This window comes from Poecile atricapillus, chromosome 2 (genome assembly GCF_030490865.1).
Source record: "Poecile atricapillus isolate bPoeAtr1 chromosome 2, bPoeAtr1.hap1, whole genome shotgun sequence".
Taxonomy (NCBI): Eukaryota; Metazoa; Chordata; class Aves; order Passeriformes; family Paridae; genus Poecile; species Poecile atricapillus.
Window position 1 is genome coordinate 135427907 of NC_081250.1, and position 26049 is coordinate 135453955.

At 37.4% G+C, this 26049-nt stretch overlaps 2 protein-coding genes across 10 annotated transcripts in view; one reads left to right on the top strand and one right to left on the bottom strand.

Annotated features, from left to right (window-relative positions):
• OXR1 (oxidation resistance 1) overlaps positions 1-14355 on the top strand; it is a 260352-nt gene extending 245997 nt beyond the window's left edge. For 5 of the 9 annotated variants that reach the window (XM_058833202.1, XM_058833199.1, XM_058833200.1 and 2 more), the window contains 6 exons: positions 1616-1696; positions 4988-5113; positions 7240-7392; positions 10836-10931; positions 11513-11586; positions 12329-14355. In XM_058833202.1, the coding sequence (XP_058689185.1) occupies positions 1616-1696; positions 4988-5113; positions 7240-7392; positions 10836-10931; positions 11513-11586; positions 12329-12464 (666 nt within the window). In that variant the 3' untranslated portion in view covers positions 12465-14355. Of the gene's footprint in view, positions 1-1615; positions 1697-2088; positions 2154-4987; positions 5114-7239; positions 7393-10835; positions 10932-11512; positions 11587-12328 lie in introns of those variants that run through there. The other 4 variants (XM_058833203.1, XM_058833208.1, XM_058833207.1 and 1 more) reach the window with 2 other exon arrangements.
• Positions 14356-17253: 2898 nt separating this feature from the next.
• On the bottom strand, positions 17254-24546 carry ABRA (actin binding Rho activating protein). Its single transcript, XM_058833209.1, has 2 exons — positions 23694-24546; positions 17254-19496 (listed from the first exon to the last, which is right to left on the bottom strand). Exons 1-2 carry the CDS (start codon positions 24437-24439, stop codon positions 19019-19021), a joined length of 1224 nt encoding a protein of 407 aa, XP_058689192.1. The 5' UTR covers positions 24440-24546; the 3' UTR covers positions 17254-19018.
• Between the last annotated feature and the right edge of the window lie 1503 nt (positions 24547-26049).

Consider the following 26049-nt stretch of genomic DNA (forward strand, 5'->3'; position numbering starts at 1 on the left):
CCATGGCACATGAAAAGGTCAGTCTCTGAGTTAAAAAGCTGATAAGCAATTCACAGATGCAAGATGATAAGTATGCATTTAAGAGGTTGAAGGCAAGATGGCAGTGCCCATAAAACTGTCTACATTTCCACTTTGTGAAACAACTATATAATGATGTCAGAGATTTTGAGGTTTTTTTCTCAAGAATCTCCTTAAGTAACCACACATTTATAGCCTATTGTAAGTCATCTACTGCCTCACATGTGGTAGGATATAGCTTAATGAAGCAGTAAGGCTAAAGGGTCCTCACATTACTGCTTTTCAGGATTATGTTCATAAGTTGCTGGTGTGAACAGCGTAAATTTGCAATGAAATGTCATAGCAAATAAAAGGATAAAACTACACTATCACTTACATGTTTGAGTGGAATACTGTTAAAGCTTTACATATAGCTGTTTGAGAATGCACAAGCCAATACAATTTACAACAATATTCATGATCTATTTTAAAAGAACAGTAGAAAAATAATGGAAATAAATTGAGTGCTAGTAATTACAGATTATTCAGTAAAAAAGCTGGATGTCACAAGTATTCCTTTTTCCTTGCCTTGCAGTTGCATGGGGTAGAGTGAACCATCGCTGCTCAAGAGCCAGTCATGCATGACTGTGGGCTCTGTACTCAGGACAGTGGCGAGTATCTGGCCAAACTCCTTGTAGTAGGGACAGGTAGATGGGGAGCTGCTGGACTTGTGGTTGTCTTCCTTTGCACTGTGGTAGGCTCTAGAAGTTTTTAATATGCTCTCTTACTACATGGGACATCCATTTAATCTCTCCACCAGCTGTTTTAAGATGCTTTCATACCAATGATGATTTTGGGTTGTTCTCAAAATCACATTATTTGCTCTAGTTACATCAAAATGACTGTTGTAGTCCTTTAGCCAGCTTGTTGCACCAGAGCAGCATGTTCTAGAGCTTTCTGACTAAAGACTTTCTGGCTGTACACCTCCTGCCAAAGTGGAGATGCCATTTGAAGTGAATGTGTTGACAGATGAGCAACTCCAGAAGCTTTGGAGGGGAATAGAAAGTCCAGGATAAAGAGATTGTTGGGTGGTATTGGGATGTTATTAAACTGTAGTCCTGCTACATTGTCTTTATCTTCACTGCCACACAAGAGTTAGATCTTCCTGAGAAGCCTGAGATTTGCTTCTAGTCTTCATCTAAGAAAGCAAACCAGGTTCATGGGATTCATTAATCTGAGTGTAAAGAATGTTTGAAAAGACCTTGGGCTGAAGAGTTTGGGTTAAGGCATGTAACTCAGATTGACTTCTCATTTAGCATCCTGATACTGGAAACTTTATGCACTCCTATATCAGTTATTTATTCATCCTAGATCAGTGAGATACCTGACTGCTAGTGCCCTTAGTGTTTAATTTGTAATCTTGCTGTGTTTACTCATATGTCTAAAATCACCTACATGTGCACTGTCCTTGCAGAAACAAACATCTTTTGGCCCTTCTTGTTTGTTTGTTGTCATTGCACATCTTCCCTTCATTATTCTCCTCCAGTTTTTTCTTTCATACCTTTTTGCTTTTCTTCAACTGTCAGTGGAATTATTGTCTTCCTGTCTCCATATTCAGGTAGTGTCAGTGGCTGAGTATCACCGCAGGATCGATGCGCTAAATAGCGAAGAACTGCGCACACTCTGCAGACGTCTCCAGGTGCCCTCTTCAGTAGTTTAAACCCCATCTCCAGATACTAAAACATCTTTCTTTGTAGTGTCTTGGATCAGGGCAAGTCCTGCACTCAGTGGGTTTGTCTTGTCTACAGCACTACAAGGATCCAGCAGAAAATTCCTTTGTTTTGGATGTATTTAATTGTGCAATTATGTGATGGAATCAGTAATTTTATGATGGAATTACTACTTCCACCTTTTTCACACAGGAATTTTCTGTTAGAATTTGAAAATTTGTTCTCAGTACTGCTTGACTTGCAGTGTTGTGTTTTAACTTCTACTTTAGACTGGTGTGTTGTGTTAGAAGCTTCCCTAAAAAGAATGCAAAACAGGTGAAGAATCCAAAACCTTGTTGCATGGGTGTTTAATTTTATATAGGAATCTTTCATCAAGAATCTCACAGTACATGGCAAGTATGAAGCTTCACAACTTCTGTAAAATAGGTAAGTATTTTTCCCATTATAAAAGCAGGTAACTGAGGCAGTTCAACATGGCAAAGGTCATACACATACATACAAAACAGTACTTTGAAATCAGTTTGGATTTTTGAAGGTCTGTGGATATGGATTGAAACTGATATTTGCATTCTCTTTAGGTGTTCCATAGTTTTTTGAGAATTATAAAATTGCTAGATGCTGTGCATATCATACATGCCTTATTGATGGAAAGCATAGCTTAGATTTCCTTAGAAGCATTGAGTATTTTATTTTTCTCTAATACTTGGCTGCTGAAAATGTAAAATTTTTTTTCTGGGTTTTTTTTTTAATTTCTTTGATCTTGTCTTTTTTTACATATGTAATTACACACAAGCAGACATTTTCTTAGCTCTAATATTTGTTTAATAATCAGTAATTAATCGCTTTAACATGTTTTGTAAGTAGTACAATTACATAGATCAATAATGAGCTTGAACCTTGAACCCAAAAGGTTCACTGTTACAGGAAAGTCAGAAATCTTGCCAAAAAAAAATAAATTATTCCCACTTGAGAACAGAACTATTCTGTTTTTGTCAAGTGGTGGCACAGAATCCCTGTATTAATATTCTGGAAATGTAGGAGCTCTTTCCATATACCTTTCACCTGATATGCCCAAACTCAGGGTTTGGGCTGACTAGAAAATTCTGATGTGATGAGCTGCAGCCTATAAATTCTGCTTTGAGGCCATTTGAAGGTTGTGGTCTCAAATGTGGTGTAAATTGTGTGTCATTTACCAATTGTGGAAGCCTCTGGAGTCTGACTATAGGTCAGTCTGCTCTGTCCAACTTTGGTGGGAACTCAATCTGCAAATTTTGAAGCTAGAGTGCTTTCTCTCAGATTATTTTGAACAGACACTCTTTGACTGCTTTGACTAAGCAGTGTTCTTCCTAGAAGGAAACTGTTTACTTTAATAATAATAAAAAATGAAAAAAGTCCATCCAAAAAAATACCCCAATCCCCAAAAATTCTAAATCAAAAAACTCAGTTCCCACATCACTTGAGTCCAGATTATTCGTGTTTTCCATAGTGATCTTTAATCAGAATTAAATAATAACAAGGGGAAAAAAACTTTTTGCTCTACAGTTGAACAGTGCTTAACTTCTCTGGAGCTGAAGTAGTAATATGATGGATGAAAGGCATTTAAAGTAGAAAATACTTGGACTATGAAATAACATTTTAAGGATAGCACTATATAAAGCAGCATGAAGGTCATCTTTTTGAACATGAAGCTATATGGATAATTGCATTTTTTTGTTGTGATATGGAAATCAGTGCTTAATCTACGTTGGAAATTCTTGTTACCTTCCATTGAAAAAAGGAAAGCTTCAGCTTTTTTCTTGCTTGATACTCAGTTTAAGCATACCCTTTCTTGGGTTTAGAATTAATAGCGTAATTGAGTTCCTGTATGAATATACTTTGATATGTTGACTTTATAAGCCTATTTTTAAATAACAAGAATTTGTGATAGGAATTTTTTTTGTGGTTCTTGAGGGAGATGAAAGGGGTGTCCTTTTTTTTTCGCTCAGGTGGCTGTATTTGTTTAAATATTACTATCTGTATTTCAGAGGTTTCTTTGATTTGGCTTTTTTTTTATTAACTAAGGAAGTTTACAAAAGCTTGGCAAAGTTTACCGTGGTGATATTGTGAAATATTGCAGTTGTGTCCTGTATGTTTAAAGTATGAGGGATGTGGCAAACTGGATTTGGCAGGTATTTTCTTGCAATTTTCAGGCTTCAGGTTTTAATTTGGACAGTCTGGCTTTCGGTGAAACTTGGTTTAGGCTGATAAATTTTTCAAATGCACTTAATCTTGTTAAGATTTCTTTTTTCTGTCAACATTTTAGTAAGTCTTGCTGCAGTGGTTTTTCTAACTTCCTTACTTTTTCCTACTCCTCTATCAGATTTCACTGTTCCTAGCAAGTTTTAAATATCCCTGCAGTTGGATATGTAGAAGGAGGTCTGTTTGGATTGCAGCTATTATAGTTATCAAAACATGGCACTTTAACTTGGAAGTGCCAGTGAGTGTTTAGTGGGGTAAGAAGCTGTTGTGAGCTGCATCTCATGAAGAATTTTGTGGCGTCTGCCACAAAAATGGAGATACTCAGTAGGGTAGATATGTAGGTCAGATATTTTAAATTATTGCAGGACCCTTCTGCATAGTGCATCTTAGCCAGACCTCAGTGCTCACTATGCAACTTAAGTATTATTGCTGCTTTTCCACCCCACTCTCTCAATTCTTTCTTCTTTGATTCCCAAGTAAGTACTCCAGCAGATCAGCTTATGGAGCAGCACTACTCCTAAGGCTCCATTCAAATGGTTTGCTCAAAATATATGACAGTAGTCTTCCCAGATGTCTACTGCATATCTGAAAAGTTTCTTAGGTACTCTAAAAGAATATTGATTCAGAAGCTACTGAGAAATGTCAGTGTTGAAGTTTTAATTCCTTTCCTTTCTGATTTTTTTTAATTATACTTAGAATGCTATGTCAATATTAAAATGGAAGAGCTTTTTTGAGGTATCTTCTGGAAAGCATTTGAAGCCCTTCAGCTTTGTATGAGAACTGTTATTTTAGCATAAAACCATAGCTTTCTTCTGAGTAAGTGTCTGTAAGTTATTGTAATATAATTGTATACCAGTTTGCTATGGGAAACAGTGGAAATCTCGGTCAGATCAAATCTATTGGATTTCTAAACTTTTGAAGGACTTGCATAATTGATAACTGCATGATTTTAAACCTGTGAAGTTTTATCTTGTCTGCTAATAGGATGGCATATACTTACTTTGTTGCTATTCTTTTTGTAGATAACAACAAGAGAAGATATCAATTCAAAACAGGCAACAAATATCAAAACAGACCTGGAGCCTGAAGCATTCCGGCCAAATCTTAGTGATCCAAGTGAATTACTACAGCCAGAACAAATTGAAAAGGTATGGATGCAGATACATCATTTTTCACTCCTGCACATTATTGTATCACAAATGCTATGACTGTAATGTAAAACACACCAGTAAGAAGACCTTGTGTGATATTAAATAGAAGAAAATAAACTATATATTAGAAAAGATGGCTAAGACCACCAAGTCCAACTGTTACCTCAGCACTGCCAAGTCCACCACTAAACCCTTTCCCTAAGTGCCACGTCCTTTGCCTCCTTTAAGTATTTCCACAGAGATGGTAGCTCAGCCACGTTCCTGGGTACCCTGTTCCAATGCTGGACAGCTCTGACACTGAAGAAGTTTTTCCCAAGATCCAGTCCAGACCTCCAGAGGCTTAACTTGAGGACATTTTCTCTTGTCCTGTTTTAGGAGAAAAGACTGACTGTTATAACCTGCTTTCAGGTAGTTGTAGAGAGTGATGAGGTCCCTCTGACCCCAGGCTTAACAACCCCAGCTCCCTCAGTCCTCTCCAGACCCTTCAGCACCTTCACTGCCCTTCTTCGGACACACACCAGTATCTCAATGTTTTTCTTTTAGTGAGGGGCCCAGAACAGCACACAATTCTGTGACCACTCAAGGTGTGACCTCACCAGTGCTCAGTACAGGGGGACAAGTCATAACTCTGTTCTTGGCCACCTGTGCTGCTCGTGTGCTGCTGTCTGTCAAGCAGCACCCTTATGTCCTTTTCCTTTTTCCAGCTGTTCTTCTCCCAGCCTGTAGTGCTGCAGGGACTTTTTGTGACACAAGTGCAGAGCCTGGCACTTAGCCATATTGAACCTTTTTCTGTTAGCTGTGGCCCTTCAATCCCACCTGTCCAGATCTCTGCAGAGCCTACATATCCTCCAGCATATGGACACTTTTCCCCAGCTTGTTGTAATCTGCAAACAGACTGAGGATGCACTTCATCCCCTCATCCAGTTTGTTAATAAAGACATTAAACAGGACTGGTCCCAGTACTGAGCCCTGGGGAGCACCACAAGTGACTGGCCACAAAGTGGATTTAACTTCATTCACCACCACTCTCTGAGCCTGATCATCTAGCCAGTTTTTTATGCAGCAATGCACCTCTTCAAGCCATGAGCAGCCAGTTTCTCCACGAGAGTGCTATGGAAAATGGTGTCAAAGGCTTTACTGAAGTCCAGGTGGACAATATTCATAGCCTTTCCCTCATCCACCAAGCAGGTTACCTTGTCATAGAGGAAAATCAGGTTTGCCAAGCAGGACCTGCCTCTCACAAACCTGCCCTGGCTGGGCCTGAACCCCTGGTTTTCCTGCACGTGCTGTGTGACAGCACTCAAGGGGACCTGTTTCATGACCTTCCCAGGCACTGGCAGACCAACAGGCCTGTAGTTCCTGGGATCCTTCCTACAGCCCATCTTGTAAATGGACATTGGCCATCAGGACATCCCAAATTATCCTGGAATAGTGGTAAACAGTGGGACATGGCTCAATGAGCATATCTGCCAGCTCCCTGTTTCCTTGTGTGGATCCCATCTGGCACCATCAACATACATGTGTCTAAGTGTCGAATCAGAGCACAATTTGTAGCTAAAATATTGCTTTTTTAAATCCCAGCTTTGAATGTACCATGTATTCAGACAGACCTTCGTCTGCCTTTGCCCTAATTTCATACTTTCTTGAAAACATCAGTAAAAACACTGCAGTTCTTGCTGTCCAGTCCAAAGTGCTTTCATTACAAATGTGTTAATTGAAGGTTTGGGTTAAAAAGTACAGGAACAGGGCAGCAAGCAGCATTTACCCTTCAGCTTGTTACCTGCTGGCTTGAGTGATCTACTTAGTCAATACTAAGACTTTAGTGACACATGTAATATTATGCAAGAATAATTATATGGATAAACCTTTTAGAGACCTTAACAAACACATGTTCTTTAGTTGATAAATCATTCTTCTGCAGGTTACTAGCAGAGGTAGGAAAAGAAACCATCTTGAGTGACCAAAAGTAGAAAATATACATGTGAACCTTCTGGTTTAGTTCTTAGGTTTTAATGCCACGTAAAAATGGGTGAGCAGAACATAATCTGCTTTCATTTATGTGTAATACATTCTTAAATATAAAACATATATTAAATAAAGGGGTTTAATTTTCTTGTTAATAGCTCACAAAGTCTCTTCCACCACGGACTATTGGCTATCCATGGACTCTTGTCTACAGTACTGCAAAGCATGGCATGAGCTTGAAGACCTTGTATCGGACAATGATGGGATTAGACACACCTGTGCTGTTGGTTATTAAAGACAGTGATGGACAGGTAGGAAAATATTTGTGTGGCAGTAGGGGACCCATCAAGAAAAATGGTTGAGTATAGAGGAATAACTGATGCTTCAAGCCATCATGGCAGATAAAATTGTGTGTACTAAGCAAGTTAAAATTTTGTGTATCAAGCAAATTTTCTCCTTAGAAATGTGTTTCACTCTTAAGCAGTCTTCCAACATAATACATGTCTAGGAAATTAACTACTTTAATGATACAAGTTAGCTGTTGTAATGCAAGAGTCTGGTAATATCCAATTAATCAGTTTAATTTTAATATTTTATTCTCTTAAGGCACAAGAAATACAGTCTCTAAAACTTTCCAATGCTGGAAGGCCTTGCTGAGTTGGAATGTCATTAGCTGTGGCTAGTGCTTCTTGGTATATTCTCTGGCTGCAGCCAACATCTTTCAAGAGCTGTACTACCTTTGTTACATTATTAATTTCTTCTTTGAGTCTCTGTAGTTGTGCTCTGTTTTTCTTTGACTGGATTATGAATTTCAGGAAGTGGCTCATATCTCACCATTTGAATAGCAAACATCCTCTCTTGAATAATCGAGTAACAGGTGAACAGTACAGGCAGTTTGAAACCTCTTGATTCTTTTTCTGCAACTTCTGTGTTTGTTCGTGGAAGCATGTTACTGCTGATATGAAAAATTGACAGAATCACTGTAAAATCTCCACCATTCAGTTCGTTTCCCTCTCCCAGTTTGGTAACCACAGTTTTTATTTTCAGGGAGCATGGTCTCATTCAGGAGGTCTGAAAACAGTAAATGAAGGGTATTTTTTCTTATTCAAGTTGCAACTTGATTTTTTTATTGTTTCCTATCTCAGGGGTCCCTTAAAAAGAAAAATGCCTTCTAACTCTCTGCTAGTAGAGCAATCTTTCCCAGAAGTTCTTGAAAAATATTTCTTCATTTGCCTTTTAGTTTTGCAGACAAAAACTATTTAATAGATGTCTCAGCAGATTCATCAATCTCATAAATATACTTTGGTGACTTCTTTAATTCACTTATTACCTTCTCAAGATAAATTAGTAAGATATACCTGCTTCCTAGTACCTGATTATCTGTCCCAGAAAAAATACATCCTTCTTCTGATAGGGCTGTCTTGCTACCATTATGTAGTTATTATCTTTTGCTGAAGGAATTCATGATACTTTCTGTGTATGAGCATCTTGACTTGAATGTTCAAAAAGTGTCACGGTTTCCCTGTCAAAACATGGAGTTCACAGAAATGTCATATTTTATTTATTTTTTTGTGAAACAGACCAAAGTGAATCTCAGCTTACAGCCTTATACCTAGGAATATGTATGAAAGTATGCCTTGGAATTCTGGGTCAAGTAGTCACTGAACTGAGATTTCAAGCATATGCCAAATCTTACCTAGGTTTCACACAAGAGTGGGGGAAATCTATGTCTACTCAGTGAGCAGCATATGCAGAAGGAGTGGTTCAGATGAGATGCTCAGTCCTTCACCAGTGTAGTGGGAGTAGTGTTTTCAGTAGCTCTGTCTCATGTTATTAATGAAAAATGTCTGCGTTTGACAGCAAAAAATTAATTTGCACTATCTTTCTGTTCAAAACATATGGAAATTTAGCACAGAGTCTTTCTCCTCTTCATGCAAGGATTTAAAATCATGAAAAATAAAGACAATGGTAACCAACTATACTCTTTAATAATTAGTCAGGCTAATTAATTTTATTTGTGAAGCTATTGATTTTTTTGAAAGAGGTTAATTTATTTTTAATGTCTTGTATCTTCCTGGCAGATAGAGTCTTTTTCAGACACGGAAAGCAGTTTTAAAGGACTAAGTACTTTATAGGAGAATGTGTCCAGGAATAGCTCACTATCAGCATGCTAAGATAAATACTGTATATGCCCTCCAAAAATGTGTTTTAATAGTTGGTGGTTAATCATACTTTATGCTTCAAGATCACTGCCTGTTTTCTAAGATTCTATTTCAGAGAAGATCCTAAATGAGATTCAGCCGTTTTGAAAAATGACAGAATTATGACCAGATAGTTTCTTGACTTTTGCTGAGCATACCTGCTCAGTCCTCTTCCTATTTGTTGTTCTGCTCACTTTGTAACTTCAATGTTTATGAAGGATACTGGAATTGTTGTATCCATGGTTGAGGCATTTTTCTTTTAAACTGGAATGAATTTCTTTCCTGGGCTGCTTTGCCTGAGATTTGTTTCTTTGTTGTCCATGTTTATGAAGACTGCTTTTTTTTTATGTTGATAATAGGTTGAGAAAGGAGCAAGTGTATTTTGTAACTTTTCATAATGTTCCATTACAGGTTGATAAGCCTCACCCTACTTAATTTTTTATTCAAAAACCTTTTCCAATTTTGCTTTTTCATATCAGTTAATAATTTTATTTAAATGTATGTTTAAAAAAACCCAAACAAACAAAAGGAAAAAAAAAAAACCAACAAGCAAAACCACTGAACTTTTACAAACTTTAATTGTGTAAAAGCTGAGCAATGCCTAGCTGGAATTTGGAATCTAAAGCCACCTAAATTGCCTGCTCCAGTCAATTCTAGGCGATTCTTTAATAAAGGTGTCCAAGAAATCCATAGTTGCATCATTACAGTTGTTATGGATTGTTTATCTACAGGTATGTGCTTCTGTTAGTGAGCCCTGACAGCCATTTAAAAACAATTGGTACCTGATTCCTGAACATGAGTCCCTAAATAAGTGGTGGTCTAGAAATGTAGTTAATGCAGTTAACCACCTCAAGGACTGTCTAGTTTTATAAAAAGTCATTCTTCAGATTATATGCACTACGGAAGTGTGAGACACGGAACGTAGGACATGGGAATTTTGGTTATCCACCCTAACAACTAGCCACAAAAATCAGATCTCTAGCTACAGAACCTTGCACTTGGATTTGCTGAGCTTCATGAGGTTTACAAAGGCCGAGTTCTCAAGTTTGTCCAGATCCCTCTGGATGGCATCCTGTCCTTCTGTTAAAATCTGTCTCTGTTGTAAGTCAGGGTAACCAGTGCTTACCTGGTATTTGGACTGGAATTAAAAAATCAAATGGAAGATAACTAGCTACAGCTAGGAACTTGCTGAAAATAGTGTAGTGAAGTGAAATAGCAGCTAGGTAAGAAGAACCTTTTGATCTGAAATTTTAAATATGTACACATTGTTTTTGAGACTCTTGAGTTCAGTTTTTATCCATTAGATTTTCTTTTTTTCTTACTGTGCTCACTTATTATTGAGGAAGAGTGCTCTTACCTTCTATTGTACCACAAAGCACATCTTGGTGCATATCTCAGTGCCCTCAGAACCATGGTAGTACAGTGAAATTCACAGAGTGAATTTTAAATTGCCAGTATTAACAACGTCATTTATCAGTTACTATCGTTAGAAATTCTTGGATTCTGTGTAGCTTCTCTGAAGTTTTTCTTGCTCTGATGTATTTTTGCTTCAGGTTTTTGGTGCACTAGCATCTGAACCATTTAAAGTGAGCGATGGCTTTTATGGCACTGGGGAGACCTTTATGTTCACCTTTTCTCCAGATTTTGAGGTAAGTAGAAATGACTTGGTATGCTTTTGCTCCCTTTCACACCACCTCCCCAAGTATATGATCTTAAAATACTTAAGGAATAAATCTAACTGTAAATCTGAAAAATATTACAAGTTGGCCCGAAAAGAAGTCATCACTCTAGGTTTTTTTGTGAAATCTTTAAGAGTACAGTGAATTGGTAGTGTTTGCATGCTGAAGAACATATTCAACCTAACTCTGTAATTGTACTAAGGTTTTTCTACTGTTTAAATTCTGCCAGGTGTCTGAAAATTCACAAACTACATCCTTTTTAGGGGCATATCATCTAATCTAAGCATGTTTTCTTGGTATTTTTCATTGTGTAGGAGTTTTGGTGCTCAAAGACAACCTGGTTTGGAATGGTCTTAGTTTAATTAGTGTAAAACCTCAGAGAATTTTTGTCTGCAGCTGTTTCCTGAATTTTCTGTGTCAACTTCATTAAACTGGCCTCTAGCCACCCATAGTATGTCTTTACTGATGGTTGGTTTCCCTTCTGCACAGAGGAAAAGTTTAGATTTTTTTACTTGCTAGTCTGTTTTATTGTTTTGGTTTTTCTTTTGCAGGTTTTTAAATGGACAGGAGACAACATGTTCTTCATTAAAGGGGACATGGACTCTCTTGCTTTTGGTGGAGGAGGGTAAGTTACAATTAGAATCTGTTAAAAATATTTGTCTAGACACCTTTGAAAAAAGAAATTGGAATGGACTCAACAGTTAACCAGCCAAGAAACTTTTGCATGTCAGGTATATTTAACCTGTGATGCTGGAAAAATTTAAACAGGATGTTTGTCTTCCCCATAGTGTGGCATAAAGTTTCAGCCCTTCAAGTTTATGATGTCTTCCATGCTTGACTTGCATATGTGTCTTCCTGTATTCAGAATGGACACAAGATATGATTGTGGAAAGACATAAATGTGAAAATTATGTGTAACTAGAAGAGGCCTGAATTGAAACTGAGCCATCCCAAAGCATGCCAAGGTCTCCAGAAATCATACATTGTCTTGTCCTGGCTTTTTTCCACTATTCAGGTGTATATGCTTCTGGAATGTTTTCCTTATTCACTATCAGCATTCTCTTTAGCTATAAAAGTGCTATTATGTTATCTGTTTAATGAAAATGGAAGAGGCTGAAAACCAAGGAATTCTAATAGCTTGTTTCAGAATATCTGCAAACGGCATATTCCCAAATTGTTAATAAATTGTAAGAAAAGAAAAAAATAAAATCCTTGTAGTATAAATTTATTAACAGCAATGAGGTACTTGTGTTAAAAACTAATTCTTTCATTCCTTCTCGTTTCTAAATTTTGAATGAAAAGTACGTTTGATGGATTCAGTGTTTACTCCCTCAGTCTTTTGCTTTAATACATTGTCTGTCTTGCAGAGGAGAGTTTGCTCTTTGGCTTGATGGTGATCTCTACCATGGAAGAAGTCATTCATGTAAAACATTTGGGAATCACACACTTTCTAAGCGAGAAGACTTCACTATTCAAGATATAGAAATATGGGCTTTTGAATAAGTATTTGACTATTTCTACAGGTTTTTGTCCCAAACCTGGCATGAATCAGAGCAGCTTAAAAATCCCTAGGAGCAATATAATGTATTTTACTTATCTGTTTTTGGGGTTTTTTTCTAATTTTTCAGTGTAGCCATTAGTTATTATTTTTAAATAGCTGATGTTTATTCATGCTCTTGCATCTGTAATATATTGTCATACTTTTTCTAAGACGTAGACTCTTTTACAAAATATTGATCTTATGGACTAAAAATTAACATTAGTTTCTTTGAGCCTTGTGGCCTGCAGAATTTTCTTATCCATATTACAGTTGCCTCCCAGGTTTCCCACACACACCTTTCCTGCAATCCTGCTAGGGGGCTGCTTCATTGAATATAGCTTATTATTTTTGTATTCAAATTATGTCTGTGAATGAAGTTGCCCTCGGTGAACCTCTAAGAAAGCTGCGTGTGGGTATTTGGCAGCAGCACTGCAGAGATTAGTCCAGACCAATGATAGGTTATTCAAGTGGTGCCACAAATGGATGAGAAGCTGAGCATTCCTTCTTAACACATCCCAGTACAGACGTGGTGAAGTTAGAAGATATCCAAAGTCAACAGTGCCACTTGTCTTGTTTCTTGTTCATGTGTAGAAAAAAGTCAGTTAATACGTGTTGTAGCTGCATGCTGATTGTATTTAAAGAGTGTTTTGCACATGCTGTTAATGATCTGCAGGTTTGGGACAAATACTGACAGTATTGAGCTAAGTGGCAAAGACTTAAAAAATAGCAAGAGAATGTAAGAATCTAATAGTTCCAAAAAATTAAAAGGCTAAAGCAAGCAAAACTCAGTGAACAATTTGTAGCTATAGTAGGGCATTAAAAGTACAGAAACAGATGCATCTTTCTTCAACATAAAGTGTCAGATATATACTGTTATACTGTTGTAGCCGTGTAGCACATCAGCTCCAAGAATATAGCTTATTCCTGTCCAAAGAAAAAAAATACTTGTGATGTTTTTGAGTGGGGGTCTATGTTGTAAATTTACAATTAGCACCAGCTCTGATTAAAATGACATCATGTATCATAGGTAGACAATATTGTAATTCAGTAGACTTGTGGAATATGCAAACTTACTGTCATGTGACCTCAAAAAATAAATGACAGGCTAGAATACAGTTCCAGTAGCTCTTGTCCACTTTTGTAGAAAACTTGATAAGCCATTGTGGCAATAACAGCTCAACAAAACTGTTTGTTTCAAAGCTTTTATTCTATGTTCTGCAAAAAAAAAAACCAACAAAAAAGAACAAAAAAATTGCTGTTAAGTGTGACAGTGACTGACTTTGTGCTGAAATTTCAGCTATTTCAGACAAACATTGTATATTATCTTGTAAATTAATGTTTAAAGTAGTTTTGTTATAATAGAAAAGTGTTGATTGACGGGTTGCTTATAGCACTTTAAATTATTCTAGAAATGGAATAAAAGCCAAATGGGTTGGCTTATGTAGACGTAGTTGTATATTTCAAAATATTTACTTTTCTGGAAAGTAAAAAACAAAAAAAACTTATTGAAGACAGCTTACTGCTATGGTAACAAGAAAGGGCAGATGTTTCATCAATAATATGCTAATGCTCAATATGAATAGAAAAACAGGGCTTTGTTTCCTGTCTCTATGTATATCTCTTTATCCTTATTAGAACTTAGTACAATGTGTAGAGTAAGTGTTTACAAAATAAGGAACTGTAAATAAATTGAAATGGCTTTTCTCCCCTTTGGTCTTCCACAGCAGTATTATTGTCTTTGTGGAGTTACAACTGATTATTTCAACAAAAAAAAATAAATCCTGTAATGGATTTCAAGTACTATAAGCTCACAGTGATGTATAGCAAATAAATCTAAATATATGTAAAAATAAACTTGAGTTGGAGTTTATTTAGAAGGTGGAATTTATAAGCGCAAATGTCATTTTTTGCTGTTCATTTAACAACTGAATGTATAGGATGGATTTTCTCATATTTTCTGGCATTTCTGGGGCTTTTTAAAGCCCAGTGGGAAGCTACAGGAATGAAATACGTTGTCTTCAATTATTTTGAAGAGGGAGAGGGGAAAAGTCTTAGATCATTCTTGCTGACAAAACCATTAATTCAATTGCACAGTATCTATTCTGAACTCATATTGCAAATAAAGTATATTTTAGTTTTTTAGAGGGTGGAGTGATGAATTTTATAAAGTATTATACTTTGAAGAATTAAATGAAAGTGCACAAAAATCTTTGGCAGCTGAATGTTTCCAAGTATGGACCAATCTAGGAAAAGCCAATAGGAAGCAAAAAAGTGGAAATCAAGGATAGTATTTAGTAAGCAGTACAGTAGCAATCATACTTGTAAAATACTAAATTAGTTAATGAATAGAGGGACATTTGATTTAAAGCATAAGTGACTGTGGCAGCACTTGATGAAGCAACTGGCTGCGTAAGGGGGCTATAGAAAGTAGTGCATGTTTATTTAGGCATCACCCTGAATTTTATTACCAGAGGTGTAGATAATTTCTGTATGACACACGTAAAAAGCACTGTCTTGATGTCCCTTCTGCCTTCAATTCAATTATTCTTTTTCTGCAGTAGAATTCCTTTCCATCCATCCAAACATGGGCTTCTTAAAGTATCATCTTTTGGCTCTAAATTCTATCTGTGTTAGTTACTGCTTTTGTATAATCTGCAAAAAGGTCATAATTTATAGCATATGTCTTGTGCTTGCATCTTCCTGCTCACCTGTTTATATTGCATTATTGGAGTTATTTTTTTGTACAGGAATTAGAATGTCTGCATAAAATTTGCTCTTACAAGATGAGTAAGAACATTGACTATTCATTCAGCTTCAAATAAAAAAAATAATAATCTTGTATTCTTCATTAAATATTTGAATCTTAAATATCACTTTAAGTTCTCCCTTCATGAAAGAGCAGATGTCATCAGGATATTTTACTGTTGTCACTGCAGTTTGGAGCTCAATTAAGGGAACAAACCTCTGCAATTACAGAGAGCTACACTGTGCTTCTGGAGCAGAGAGAGGGATTGTCCAGCTGAGGGAATGATGTACACTTGGTGTGGTCTGTGCAAGCCAGTCCTGCAGGCTGTCTCACTGCAGACATGCCAGTGCCAGCTCTGCTTTCCGCTGTCCTGCTTACTTTACAGGCTTTGTAATCCTAGTTTGTTTTTTTCTTGTGATAATTGCACTGCTAATAGTACACATGCTGTTGAATGCTATACTGCTTTGTGCCCTGAGGTGTCAGCAGTGGCTTTAGTTGAGGTGTAGGGGCAGTGAAATGTGTACATAGCAGCTGAAATGCTGTGAGAGGAGGGCCTGCCATTATCTGTTCTGTGATGAGTAATGATTGAACATACACCATGAATATAGTATACTCTTCACTACAGCTAATTTTATTTCAGTAGCTTTCCCCTGTTTTAAAAATGAGCTGTATTACTGAACCTTGGCTGAACAGAAACACTTGTAAAGAAGGAATTACTGTGGAGGAGGGAGCTGATTTCTACTGTCTGGGATACATGTCCAGTGAACCTTCCACTCCAAATCACTGCAGCAACTGTGGTGAGACTTTGAAAAATACAAAGGTGTAAAAGTCAAATTTATTTCTTCTGATACAAGTTCCATGCTGTCACTTAAGCATGATAGCTGTATTAGAACATGAAAAATGTATTTAAGTTCCTTCAGAAGAAGTTACAATTTTTTTCACTACCAAGGATGTGCAAAAGCAACACTAGCTTCAGACAGGAGAGTTCAGGAGCTCTGTTTCAAGTAAAACATTTTGGGAGTGAATACAGTATTTAAGAAAATAATGTGCAACTATGAGCTACCATGAGAGTAGCTGAAAGTTTCTCATTGTCTCAAAGGTTAAGGGTTTTATTTCAAAGCAAGTCAGAACTAGGAAAGCAGGTCTTAAATAAAAATTTATAGTGACTGCTTTAATCAAGTTGGATTCAAACTTTATCTTCTCTCTACTTAGAATATTTACATTTATGCTAGTTTCACAGGAATGCGACACAGTATGGTAGGAGAGTTAGGGTGGGTAATTCAGGGAGTACTTCTGTTTGATTATTTTTTAATGAGGTCAGATTTATTATCTCCACACCATGGATAAATTTTTCACACAACTTAATGTAAAAATTTTTATAAATGTATAGCCTACATGAAATGCTTCCATACACCATAACTTACATCAGTATTTAATATTTCTTTTAAAAAAATGGTAAATTATTTTCAGAAATTAGGTTTTGCATGATACTGCCTACTCAAGGGTAAATAGTGGAGGGTAGGATGAGCAAAAATACTAGTTATGTCACATGGTTTTCTCATCCAATTGGAAATAAAATTGTTTGAGGGAGAAAATAGGAAAAAGTTGGGGATTTGATTTATTTTGCATAGATTTTAACACTGGGATGACTGAATGGGAGGCTTAAGTTCCCTGAAGTGAGCTACTAATCAGTGAGGTGATAATACATAGTAGTGATTACATTGTTATAGCTCCTGTGTTTTCACGTGGTAGGGTGAGAATTCTCACGAGCAGAAATGTGTAATTCACTTAACAATTAGATGCCTTTAGTGTGTATTCCTCATACAGGTGTTTTGTACGAGGTCTGTTGCCGTATACTCTGAAATCTTTTTCTGGTGCTTTGGACAGAGAAACCTTCACAGGAAGTATTTTAACAACTGGTCAAAAGGAGAATGTGCTTGTATTTTGAAGCAACTTACTGATATTTTACTTCACTGAATATGCACACATATTTGTTTTCTAGTATGTGTGAGAAAAATCCAAGAAATAATAAAGGTTTTATTTATACTTCGTGTTCCTTTGACAACAAAATTTTGTCAAGACAATTTAGACAGCTATAAAAAGTCATTATATAAAGATGTAAAGAATAAGTTAATATGCAGGTAAAAATTATGTAAGTATTACACTAAGACATCAATTTTGTAGGTCAACTTGAGTAGTCTAAGAGATCTCAAGAAAACATTAAATGAGCTCCATTGATTCCATCTTACAATTAATTTTTTCTTCCCTAGAGTCACATAATATAACTATGTTTAAGGTATTCGTGATTTACATAGATTTAGAATAGATATAGTAGTCGGTTCTTCTATCATTAAGTTATAAAATATTTGTTTTATTTGTATATTGAAGCTTCAAACTGGAGTACCTGTACTCATAATTAAGACAGCAATATTTGTTCTATCAGAAACAAGACGTTAATACACCTCTACTTCTGTAAGAAGATATTTGCTCTTTCAGTTTGAAAGAATCTTAAGGGGAAAAAAACACTTCTTTTGCATTACTTGCCCAGACATCTTCTCTGAAACAAATGCTTTTCATGTGAAGTGTACACATTTTACCAGGACATCAATTTTTACAGTAGTAGAGAAACTGACCTCTCTAATCCAGTAAGCAGCAGAGACCTGACAGAGTTCTCAGATTTGTGAATAATACGATTTTAAGTGTTAGTATTATTAGTTCATTAGCATTTAGTCCTCTTCAGCATCACCTGGACTGAAGTACATAGTTTCAGTGACATTGGAATGGCAAGTGGTATAAAATTAGGTCAGTATTTCTGTGTAATGTGGAAAAATATTTTCCTCAAAGTTATGAGTGCCTTTTCTTTTCTCACAGAGGTACATTTCAGAATGGAAGATAATGATGTTAGTCACTTTTTTTGCTGTATACAAAAGTACAAGTACCTGGCTAGTTTTTATATGTTACATATTATTTTTCCCTGTATTTATAACAATGATATCTGCATAGATAATCAGATGAGACATTGCACAATGATTCATAGAAGGTACTTTTTAGGTAGCTATTTAATCAAAACTTTTTTTTATTCATTATATTCCAACCTCCATAAGCTTAAATATGAAACAATCTAAAATAGTTATATAAATACAATGAATATATAAAACCCCATTTATAAAAAGAAGCATTTTTTATATGATACGTAAGAGAAAGCTGTGTCAACAGTTGTATCAACAAGATAATACTGTAGTAATCGTTACATATTGTGCTTCTAAAGAAAACAAATGTGATGTCCCTGATTCTGTATTAAAATAGGTAATTTTACTTGTATTCATATCAATTAATTAGGAAGTGCATGCACAAGACCATTTTTCAGATCAAAAAATTTCTCTGAGTTTATATTGTCATTCAGCTTCTGATCTGGCATGTTTCATATTCCTGACATTCCAGTTTAAACAAGTTGGGAATATCATAATGTAACAAGAAGTTGGAATTAGTTTGTAGGTATTTATATTTCTATGGGCTTTTATCATCAGCTGCTCATTCTCCTTATTTTCCAGGTAGTAATTAACTTAATTGTCCTGCAATTGCCTTAATTGCCTTCTGGTACAAAATGAAGTCCATTCGGATGTTTGGGTTATCACTCACTAGTTATAAAATACATATTTAAAAAAATACTGTTTTCTATGTGGTGAACAGGGGAATCTTATATTCAAAATGTGCAAATGCTAATGGCAAGGGAGAAGAGTTTTCCAAAAGTTGTTCTGGTTATAGCCTAACTTATTTTAATAAAGTAATTATGACATTATCATCTCTTCCTTGCCATAACATTTCTCCTTCAAAGTCCACCAGCCCGTGTTTCCTGGCTCTCATCAGAATCCCAACAACCTTATCTGAAATACGAACGTATCTATCAAAGAGTTCCCCAAAAGTGACTTGGATCTTGCCGTCGGGCCGTGGCTTGGCCATGGATTCAATGATGAAGCACATGTCCCTGATCTCCCGGTGGATGTGGGCCTCAGCTCTCTTGGCTCTCTCAGCAGTTTTGGTTCCTTCCTTTGGGTGGCCGTATCCTTCATCTCCTTTGTGCAGGCGCGTGGCCATGGCCAGCTCGTGATCGAACTCCTCGCTGAAGGGGTTCAGCTTCTGTGTTATGATGTGTTGGTCGGCCCATTCCTGCCACCTGTCCTTGAGGCTGTGCACAGCGCTGCATTTCCTGCGCGCGTTGCTCCGCGCCTCCTCACTCAGCCGGCTGGTGCTGAAAGACACAGAAACACAACCTGAGTTTTGCATCTCCTCCTTTCCTGATGCAGTTCTGCTATTCACTGGTCTCTGCTGTGACTGGGTTACTGTTTTTGAGACAAGCTGGAATCCACCAGGTGGCACGAGTTCACCACTTCTAGGGTCTGTTCATCCACATTCAGTTTGCACTCAAAGGCAAGTTCTGTGATCACAGCTTTATCCTGTCTATACTACCACCTTCCAGCCCCAATCTGAGGCCGTTTTGACAAAATTTGCCCCAGAATGACTTAATTCTGTAAGGGAGCAAAACTATGTTGCTGATTACCTGCACTTTCTGTACCTTTGGTCAGTCATGCAGTTCCCCATTCCTGCCTGCCTGAAGTGTGCATGCCCTGAGGTTAGAGATGCTGTTCACTGTAGGTGTATGAACTGGCTGAAAACTAGAGGGTAGTGCCTAGAAAAATCTGTCCACTGTAACGAATGTCAATGATTATAGCAACAACAAAAAGCTACTTGAGTTATTGAGTGCAGTAGCTCTGTTTATGCTTCTGTATTTGGAATATGGTTCTAAACAAATATTGAAGTCCAAAATTCACATTCTCATGGGTAGAGTAGAAGCCTGAAAGTGTCAAGAACAAAGGATAAGGACAGACCTTCAAATATTTTTTATTTTTTTTTAGCTTGTAATAGTTCTGGATGACTCCAGGCAGATATTCTATCCTCTTGTGGCCAATCTCACATGTTGTGTGGGAGCTATAGATAGTCTGGGCTAGTCCTTGTGCTGTCCTCGTCCTGTCAATGTGTATGTACAGGACTCAGCTGGGGACTGTGCTGTGCTGTGGCTGTGTCAAAGTAATTTGTTTTCTAATATTTTACTCCCCAAAAGGCTGCTCTGAAACCTCCCCAATAATGTCAGCTGAATGCTAACACCGGAGAATCAAAGTGCACTTAGCAAACAGTACACAGTGCTGCAAAGTTGCAGGAAATTCTGTTCCCCCGCTGTTTGGAGATTCCTTTGTTTTCTACTGAGCTAGTTGAAATAGAGAACAGGAGTCATAGAGATGTTCCCAGTTCAGATCGGTGCACCAGAAAGATGCCAGTATTGGCCAGGGCTATGCTAAGGTAAGAACTGCAAACACCTAGTGCCAGGGATAGAAAAAGAACTAGGAGAGCTGCACTACTTTATTAACTGTGGAGCTGCCCTAATACTGGCTTAGCTGTATTGAGGAACTATGTTTTAAAAGCTCCAAAATACTCTTCCCTATCAATTTGGTGAAAAACCATCAGAAGAATTGATCATACTGAGTTGCCAAGTAAGTGCACCTTTTTTCTGTGGTGTGACTACAGAGCATCCTGAGAGTAGGCACCATGTCTGTACCTGGAAATTTTGTGTAAATGACTAACAGGTAGGTGTTGGCAGGAAAGCATTAAAATATACTAACAGGGTAAATCTAGACAGTTTGGTTTCCTGACAGTAAATCAAATGCTCCTCTATATAAGCTGTTGTCATATAGAGAAAGGGGAAGTTGTGATCCTTTGTCCCTTTGCCTGAATTGTACCTTCATTGTCCAGAGGAACCGTGGACACAGGGTTTGGCTATGCAAAGGAATTCATCTCCTGAAGCCTATGGCTATCCCAAAGGTCACAGAAACCCTGTGCCAGCACAGTCTGAACTCCAGCTGAAGCTCAGATTGCTTCACTAGCTCTTCATGTGGGAAGCTGCCATTTAAGTCAGGGGTAAAAAACATCCTAAGTGAATCAAAATTGCCTTGAAGAAGTGACGCCATCAGTCTCAGTGCTGAGTTTATGAGTAGATGTTGTCACGTAGGGCTTATTCCTCAGCCATAACTAACTGCTTTCCCTTCTCTCCAGAGACTGTGACCTCTGAGAAAGTCCTTGAGCTTTGGTTCCCCAGGTTGAGTGGAGAGGAGTGAGACAGCATAAGGCTGTGCAGTCTTTGTCACTTGCTTTAATTTAACTGTCTAAAATGTATTCCCTCCTTTTTCTACTGAAACTCATTAGCCTTTCTAGCAGAATATTATTATTGCCTCCCTCATCCAAATAATCTCCTCAGTGGCTGAGAAAGCCATATTATCTGTCCTTTTGCTTTTGTCATGCCTCACGTGGGCTTGGTAAAAACCTTACTTTTTAAATGCAGCTTGTAATTTTTAACCATTTTCAGTTGATGAAGTGCTTTTTTGGGCATTCTTTAGCTTAATGACAAGTTTAAAACATTAATTTTGTACACAAAGAAGAATTTTTTCATGTTTCTACTACACCTACACAAAGGATTGTGAATCCGAAGTGAAGTTTTGAACTTTTACCCACTCTAAGAAGTGCTTTACATGCAACAATCAACTAAGTTAACCTGTTAACCAGAATTATCATTCTAATTGCATTCTGACCTAGGCAAATAATGTCTGTATCACATATTCACCCTGATTCTGTCTGTAGGGGAAAGGTATGAATCCCGTTTTAATGTTTAGGGTTTCATATTCCATTTTTTGCTTCCTTTTTGTTCCTAAGCAGGAACAGAATAGTGTCTCTTATGCCAGTAGGAGTCAGCAGGTCTTCTACTAAGGAAGTCAACCTTATCCCAGTAAGTAGTGAAGCTGGAAATAATGAAGGTGCTGATGTGAGGAAAACAAAATAGTTGCACTGATGCTTTTTTCCTGGAATATGGAGAGGAGAATGGGAGATATGTTTTAATAACTGTGTAGTTATAGCTTTTTTGAAGAAGATTAAACCACATTCATGTTCATAAAGCTAGCAGGCTGAAATGTTACATTCTGAGGCTGTAAAATAATTTTTTAAAAATGAATAATTTGACAAGTACTGATAGCAGCACTATAAGTGCAGAAAATTATTTTTGTGTCCGATTTGAGTGGAAGGAAAAACTGTAAGTAACATAGAGGGTATTATTTCAATCATTTGGACCACAGTAAATATGGCTAATCAATCTTTTTTCAATGTAACAGCACCAAAATTACACATACAAGGAAAATATAAGAAAAGTTTAACAGAAGCTAGACAGTTTGTCTGTTTCTCCTATGACATTTCAAACTGAGAAAATTATTTTAATTGGTGTTGTTTGCAGATAAGTGCTGCAAATGTATCCTTTTTCCACTGTATATTTGGAATCTTTGGTTTGAGGTCCTCCATGAAAGGATGGTGCACACAGTCCTTGCCAAAACAGGTACCACAAACTTGCAAACCCTGGGTTACTGGGTAGCTTTTTTCAATTGAGCCATTAACCATTTTCTTCTTACAGGAGCTGACTGCTCAGCTGTACAGCAAAGCATCATTCCAATCCCATCTGAATAGCTAAAATAGCTCTGGGTGTGTGTTCAGGTAGCTGTGCTTAAAGATACTGTGTGGTTGAAATCTGTAACTGTGTTAGTCACAGTCTAATGGCTCACGTTCATCAGTAGTGAGGTGTAAAACCAAAACAGTGACCATGATACAGCCTGCCTGCCTCTCTGCACAGGGATCACAAAGTCTGTTCTGGCATTTTAATCAGTTTTTCATCATTGGTGCTGATCCAGTTTCTAATTTTTGAAAATGTGATTGAGATATGGTGTGAACTTGGAGTCCAAGATACTGTGTAATTTTCCTTCCTTTGACCTGGTGAATTCCAAATGCATGGAAAGCTTCCAAAGACAAGCAGTGAACCCAACTTTTGGTAAGAGGTATCTGAAAGTAATTCCTGTAACATTAATTTGGGACATTTTCTTCAAATTGCTCCTGAAAATATTTACAATTTATACTAAGCAAAATAATGAATAAGTACTTGGAAATATTACTTGTCAAACATATTTATATAGACAACATTTGCTGAAATAAATGAATAGCTGAAAGTTTCTGATGAGGTTAAAGTTGTGATTCTGAAATATGGGCTGAAGTGCTTACTTAAGAAGTAAGTAGTTATTTTGATGAACTGGTAAGTCCAGTGTGAAAATTAAATATATTTAACATCTCCCAAGTATAACTTCCTGATATTTTGTAATAGATATATAGTCCAGTATTGTTAACTGCTTAAGCACAGAGTGATATGTGAAAGGTCTCCTTAATTTTGATTAATTTCTTCTAAGTTGAGAGTAATAGTTTATCTTTGACTACTTCCTACTATTCCCCCCCCACTCCCATTTTCCTCATGGAAAGCTGTATCCCTCTGCCATTTGTGTTGATGTAATGAAGATGATGATTTACTCACAGAGATGGGGCAGGCCGTTTAATCCTCACAGCTGTCACCTCCCGGTCACTGTCTTCCTGCTCGAGCTTGTCCTCTGCTTCCCCATAGCCACTGTCCTGGGCATCCAGGCTGTCATCACGACACTTAAGCAGCAGCTCTCCCTTGTCCCCATCTTTGTCCTCTTCCATCTTCTCCCAGCCCTTGGTCAGCTCGGATACCACATTTGAACACTTCCTTCTTATGGCTGAAGGTAATTTGCCACTAAGAATTTTGTCAATAGCACTTGATTCTTCTTTGAGTTTGGTCATCTCAGGACTGCTGTTGTTCTCATATCTTTCACTGAGGAGGCTGACATCACCCCCTCGTTCATAGGCTTTGCTGACGACTGTTTTGGTCACCTCTTTGCTTTTAATGCTGAACGTTTTGAGGTCTTCATCCGATTCCCTTGATTTTTTTTCAGCATCTGTTATTGTCACTGATTCCTTTGCTAAGGATTTTTCATCATCTTTTTCTTGGTCCCTCTTGACAGATGGAATTTGCCATTTTTCAAAGGAACTTTCTTGTACAGGCTGAGCTGATGAGCTTACTGCAGCGGGGACCCATCCAGAGGGCTCTTGCTCTTGCTTTACATGGTGGTCAGATGCCCACTGCTGCCAGCCTCGTGCCAAGCTGAAGACCTGGCTGGCCATTCGGATCTTGTGGACAGCCCTTTTCACAGGAGCTGTGCTCGGCTTCTCTTCAGGAGACATGTTGCTGTCTGCTGCCATCCTGGCTTCTCCTGTTCTTATGCTCAGCACCTTCTGAATGGACTTCCTAAAGTGAATAATGCCCTCTGAAGAGGGCCACAGAGATTTAAATAGTCGCAGGAGCAGTTGATGCCCATGGAAAATATGTGAAATGCTTCTCACAAAGATATAGTATCCTCACTGTTGCAGAGGTCTTTTTTTAAAATGCAGGGTTACATTTCATCACAGCAGATGAATGATGCATGATGCAAACAGTGTGACACAGACCTGTGCTGGAAATAGTGGGAAAGTAACAGCTCCTTTAGTTCCCCCCTCCCTGGGGCTGCTGAATTCCCAGTTTGTTGGCAAGGGTCTTGTTCTTTTGGAAATGCAGCACTTGGGTTAGAGATCCTGATCAGTGACTGAAAATGCTAAATGTGAAGGGCTGTCAGTGGCTAGGAACTTTGGCCAGAGAGGACACTCCTCGTCATCACAAGAAAATAGTGGCCCATGGCATGGAGTGTGAAGCCAGAAGCAAGTTATGACTGAGAAATTTTTAGAGATACTTCCTAAAAAGATACTTTTTCTTATTGCTCATGTGTCCAAAGAAATCGAGGTTTGTTAATTTTTTAAAAGCTATTTATGTGTTCTCTTCCCAGTCATTATCTATTAATGTCTCTCTCTTTAGAACGTACCTTCAGGGGGGCCTGGGAACACTATCGTGTTTGGTGTCAGCACTAAGGAAGAGGGAATCACTATGTCTGGGGATCAGTACAGTTAGTCTGACTTGATCAGATGGATGACTGATATCCAAGTTTTAGTGTTTTGAGAAAATAGAATATAACCGATTTAATTTCTTACATTTTTTCAATAGTTATGTACAGCATAATTATGTTTAGTTTGTACAATATAGAAAAAAAATCAGATTTTCTAGGAAACCCTGTGATCTGTTCATTCCAGAGGACTCCCTAGAGTGTGTTCATATTCAAATTTGTGAAACTGTCTAGTGAATTACACCCATTGTTGCATAGAAATAAATGCTTTTCTGAGATATAGTCCCATGATATCTTATTTCTTAGTATAATGTTTCCTAAATAGGAATGGAAAATGTCATTGCTTTTTCAATCCATCATACCTTGCAGATTACAGGATGACCCATGCAACTTGCCATGTGGTGCTCTGAGGCACACTGAACTTCAAGGAATTCTGTTGGATTTGTTGGTGTTACATCAGAGATAAATATGGACACTCATACTCTGCCTGTTTTTTTATCTTCTCTCTCTCTTAAAGGCTGGGCTGTTTGAAGTAGGTCAGATCATATTTAGCTCTTGATTAATGCTATAAGACTTACATCATACCTTTGACTTCCATGTAGAATTCCTCATTAATCTGTGGAGCAATTTCCTCTTCCAAACTGATGACATAATTTAAGTTAGTGTTGGTATTAGATATTTACTCATGCTTTTATTTTGGAAAGAAATGTGTCACCTCTGTGTACTGTAAAGTCTCAGCCATTGCCCACCACGTCATAGCTGTGAGATGACATTGTGAAATGTACCCATACAACTTGATTAGGGAGTGTGTGTCACCAAACATTTATTTTGAGGTCATTTTAAGGTTAATCAGGAGTGGGACCTTCTTGAGCTTAGAAT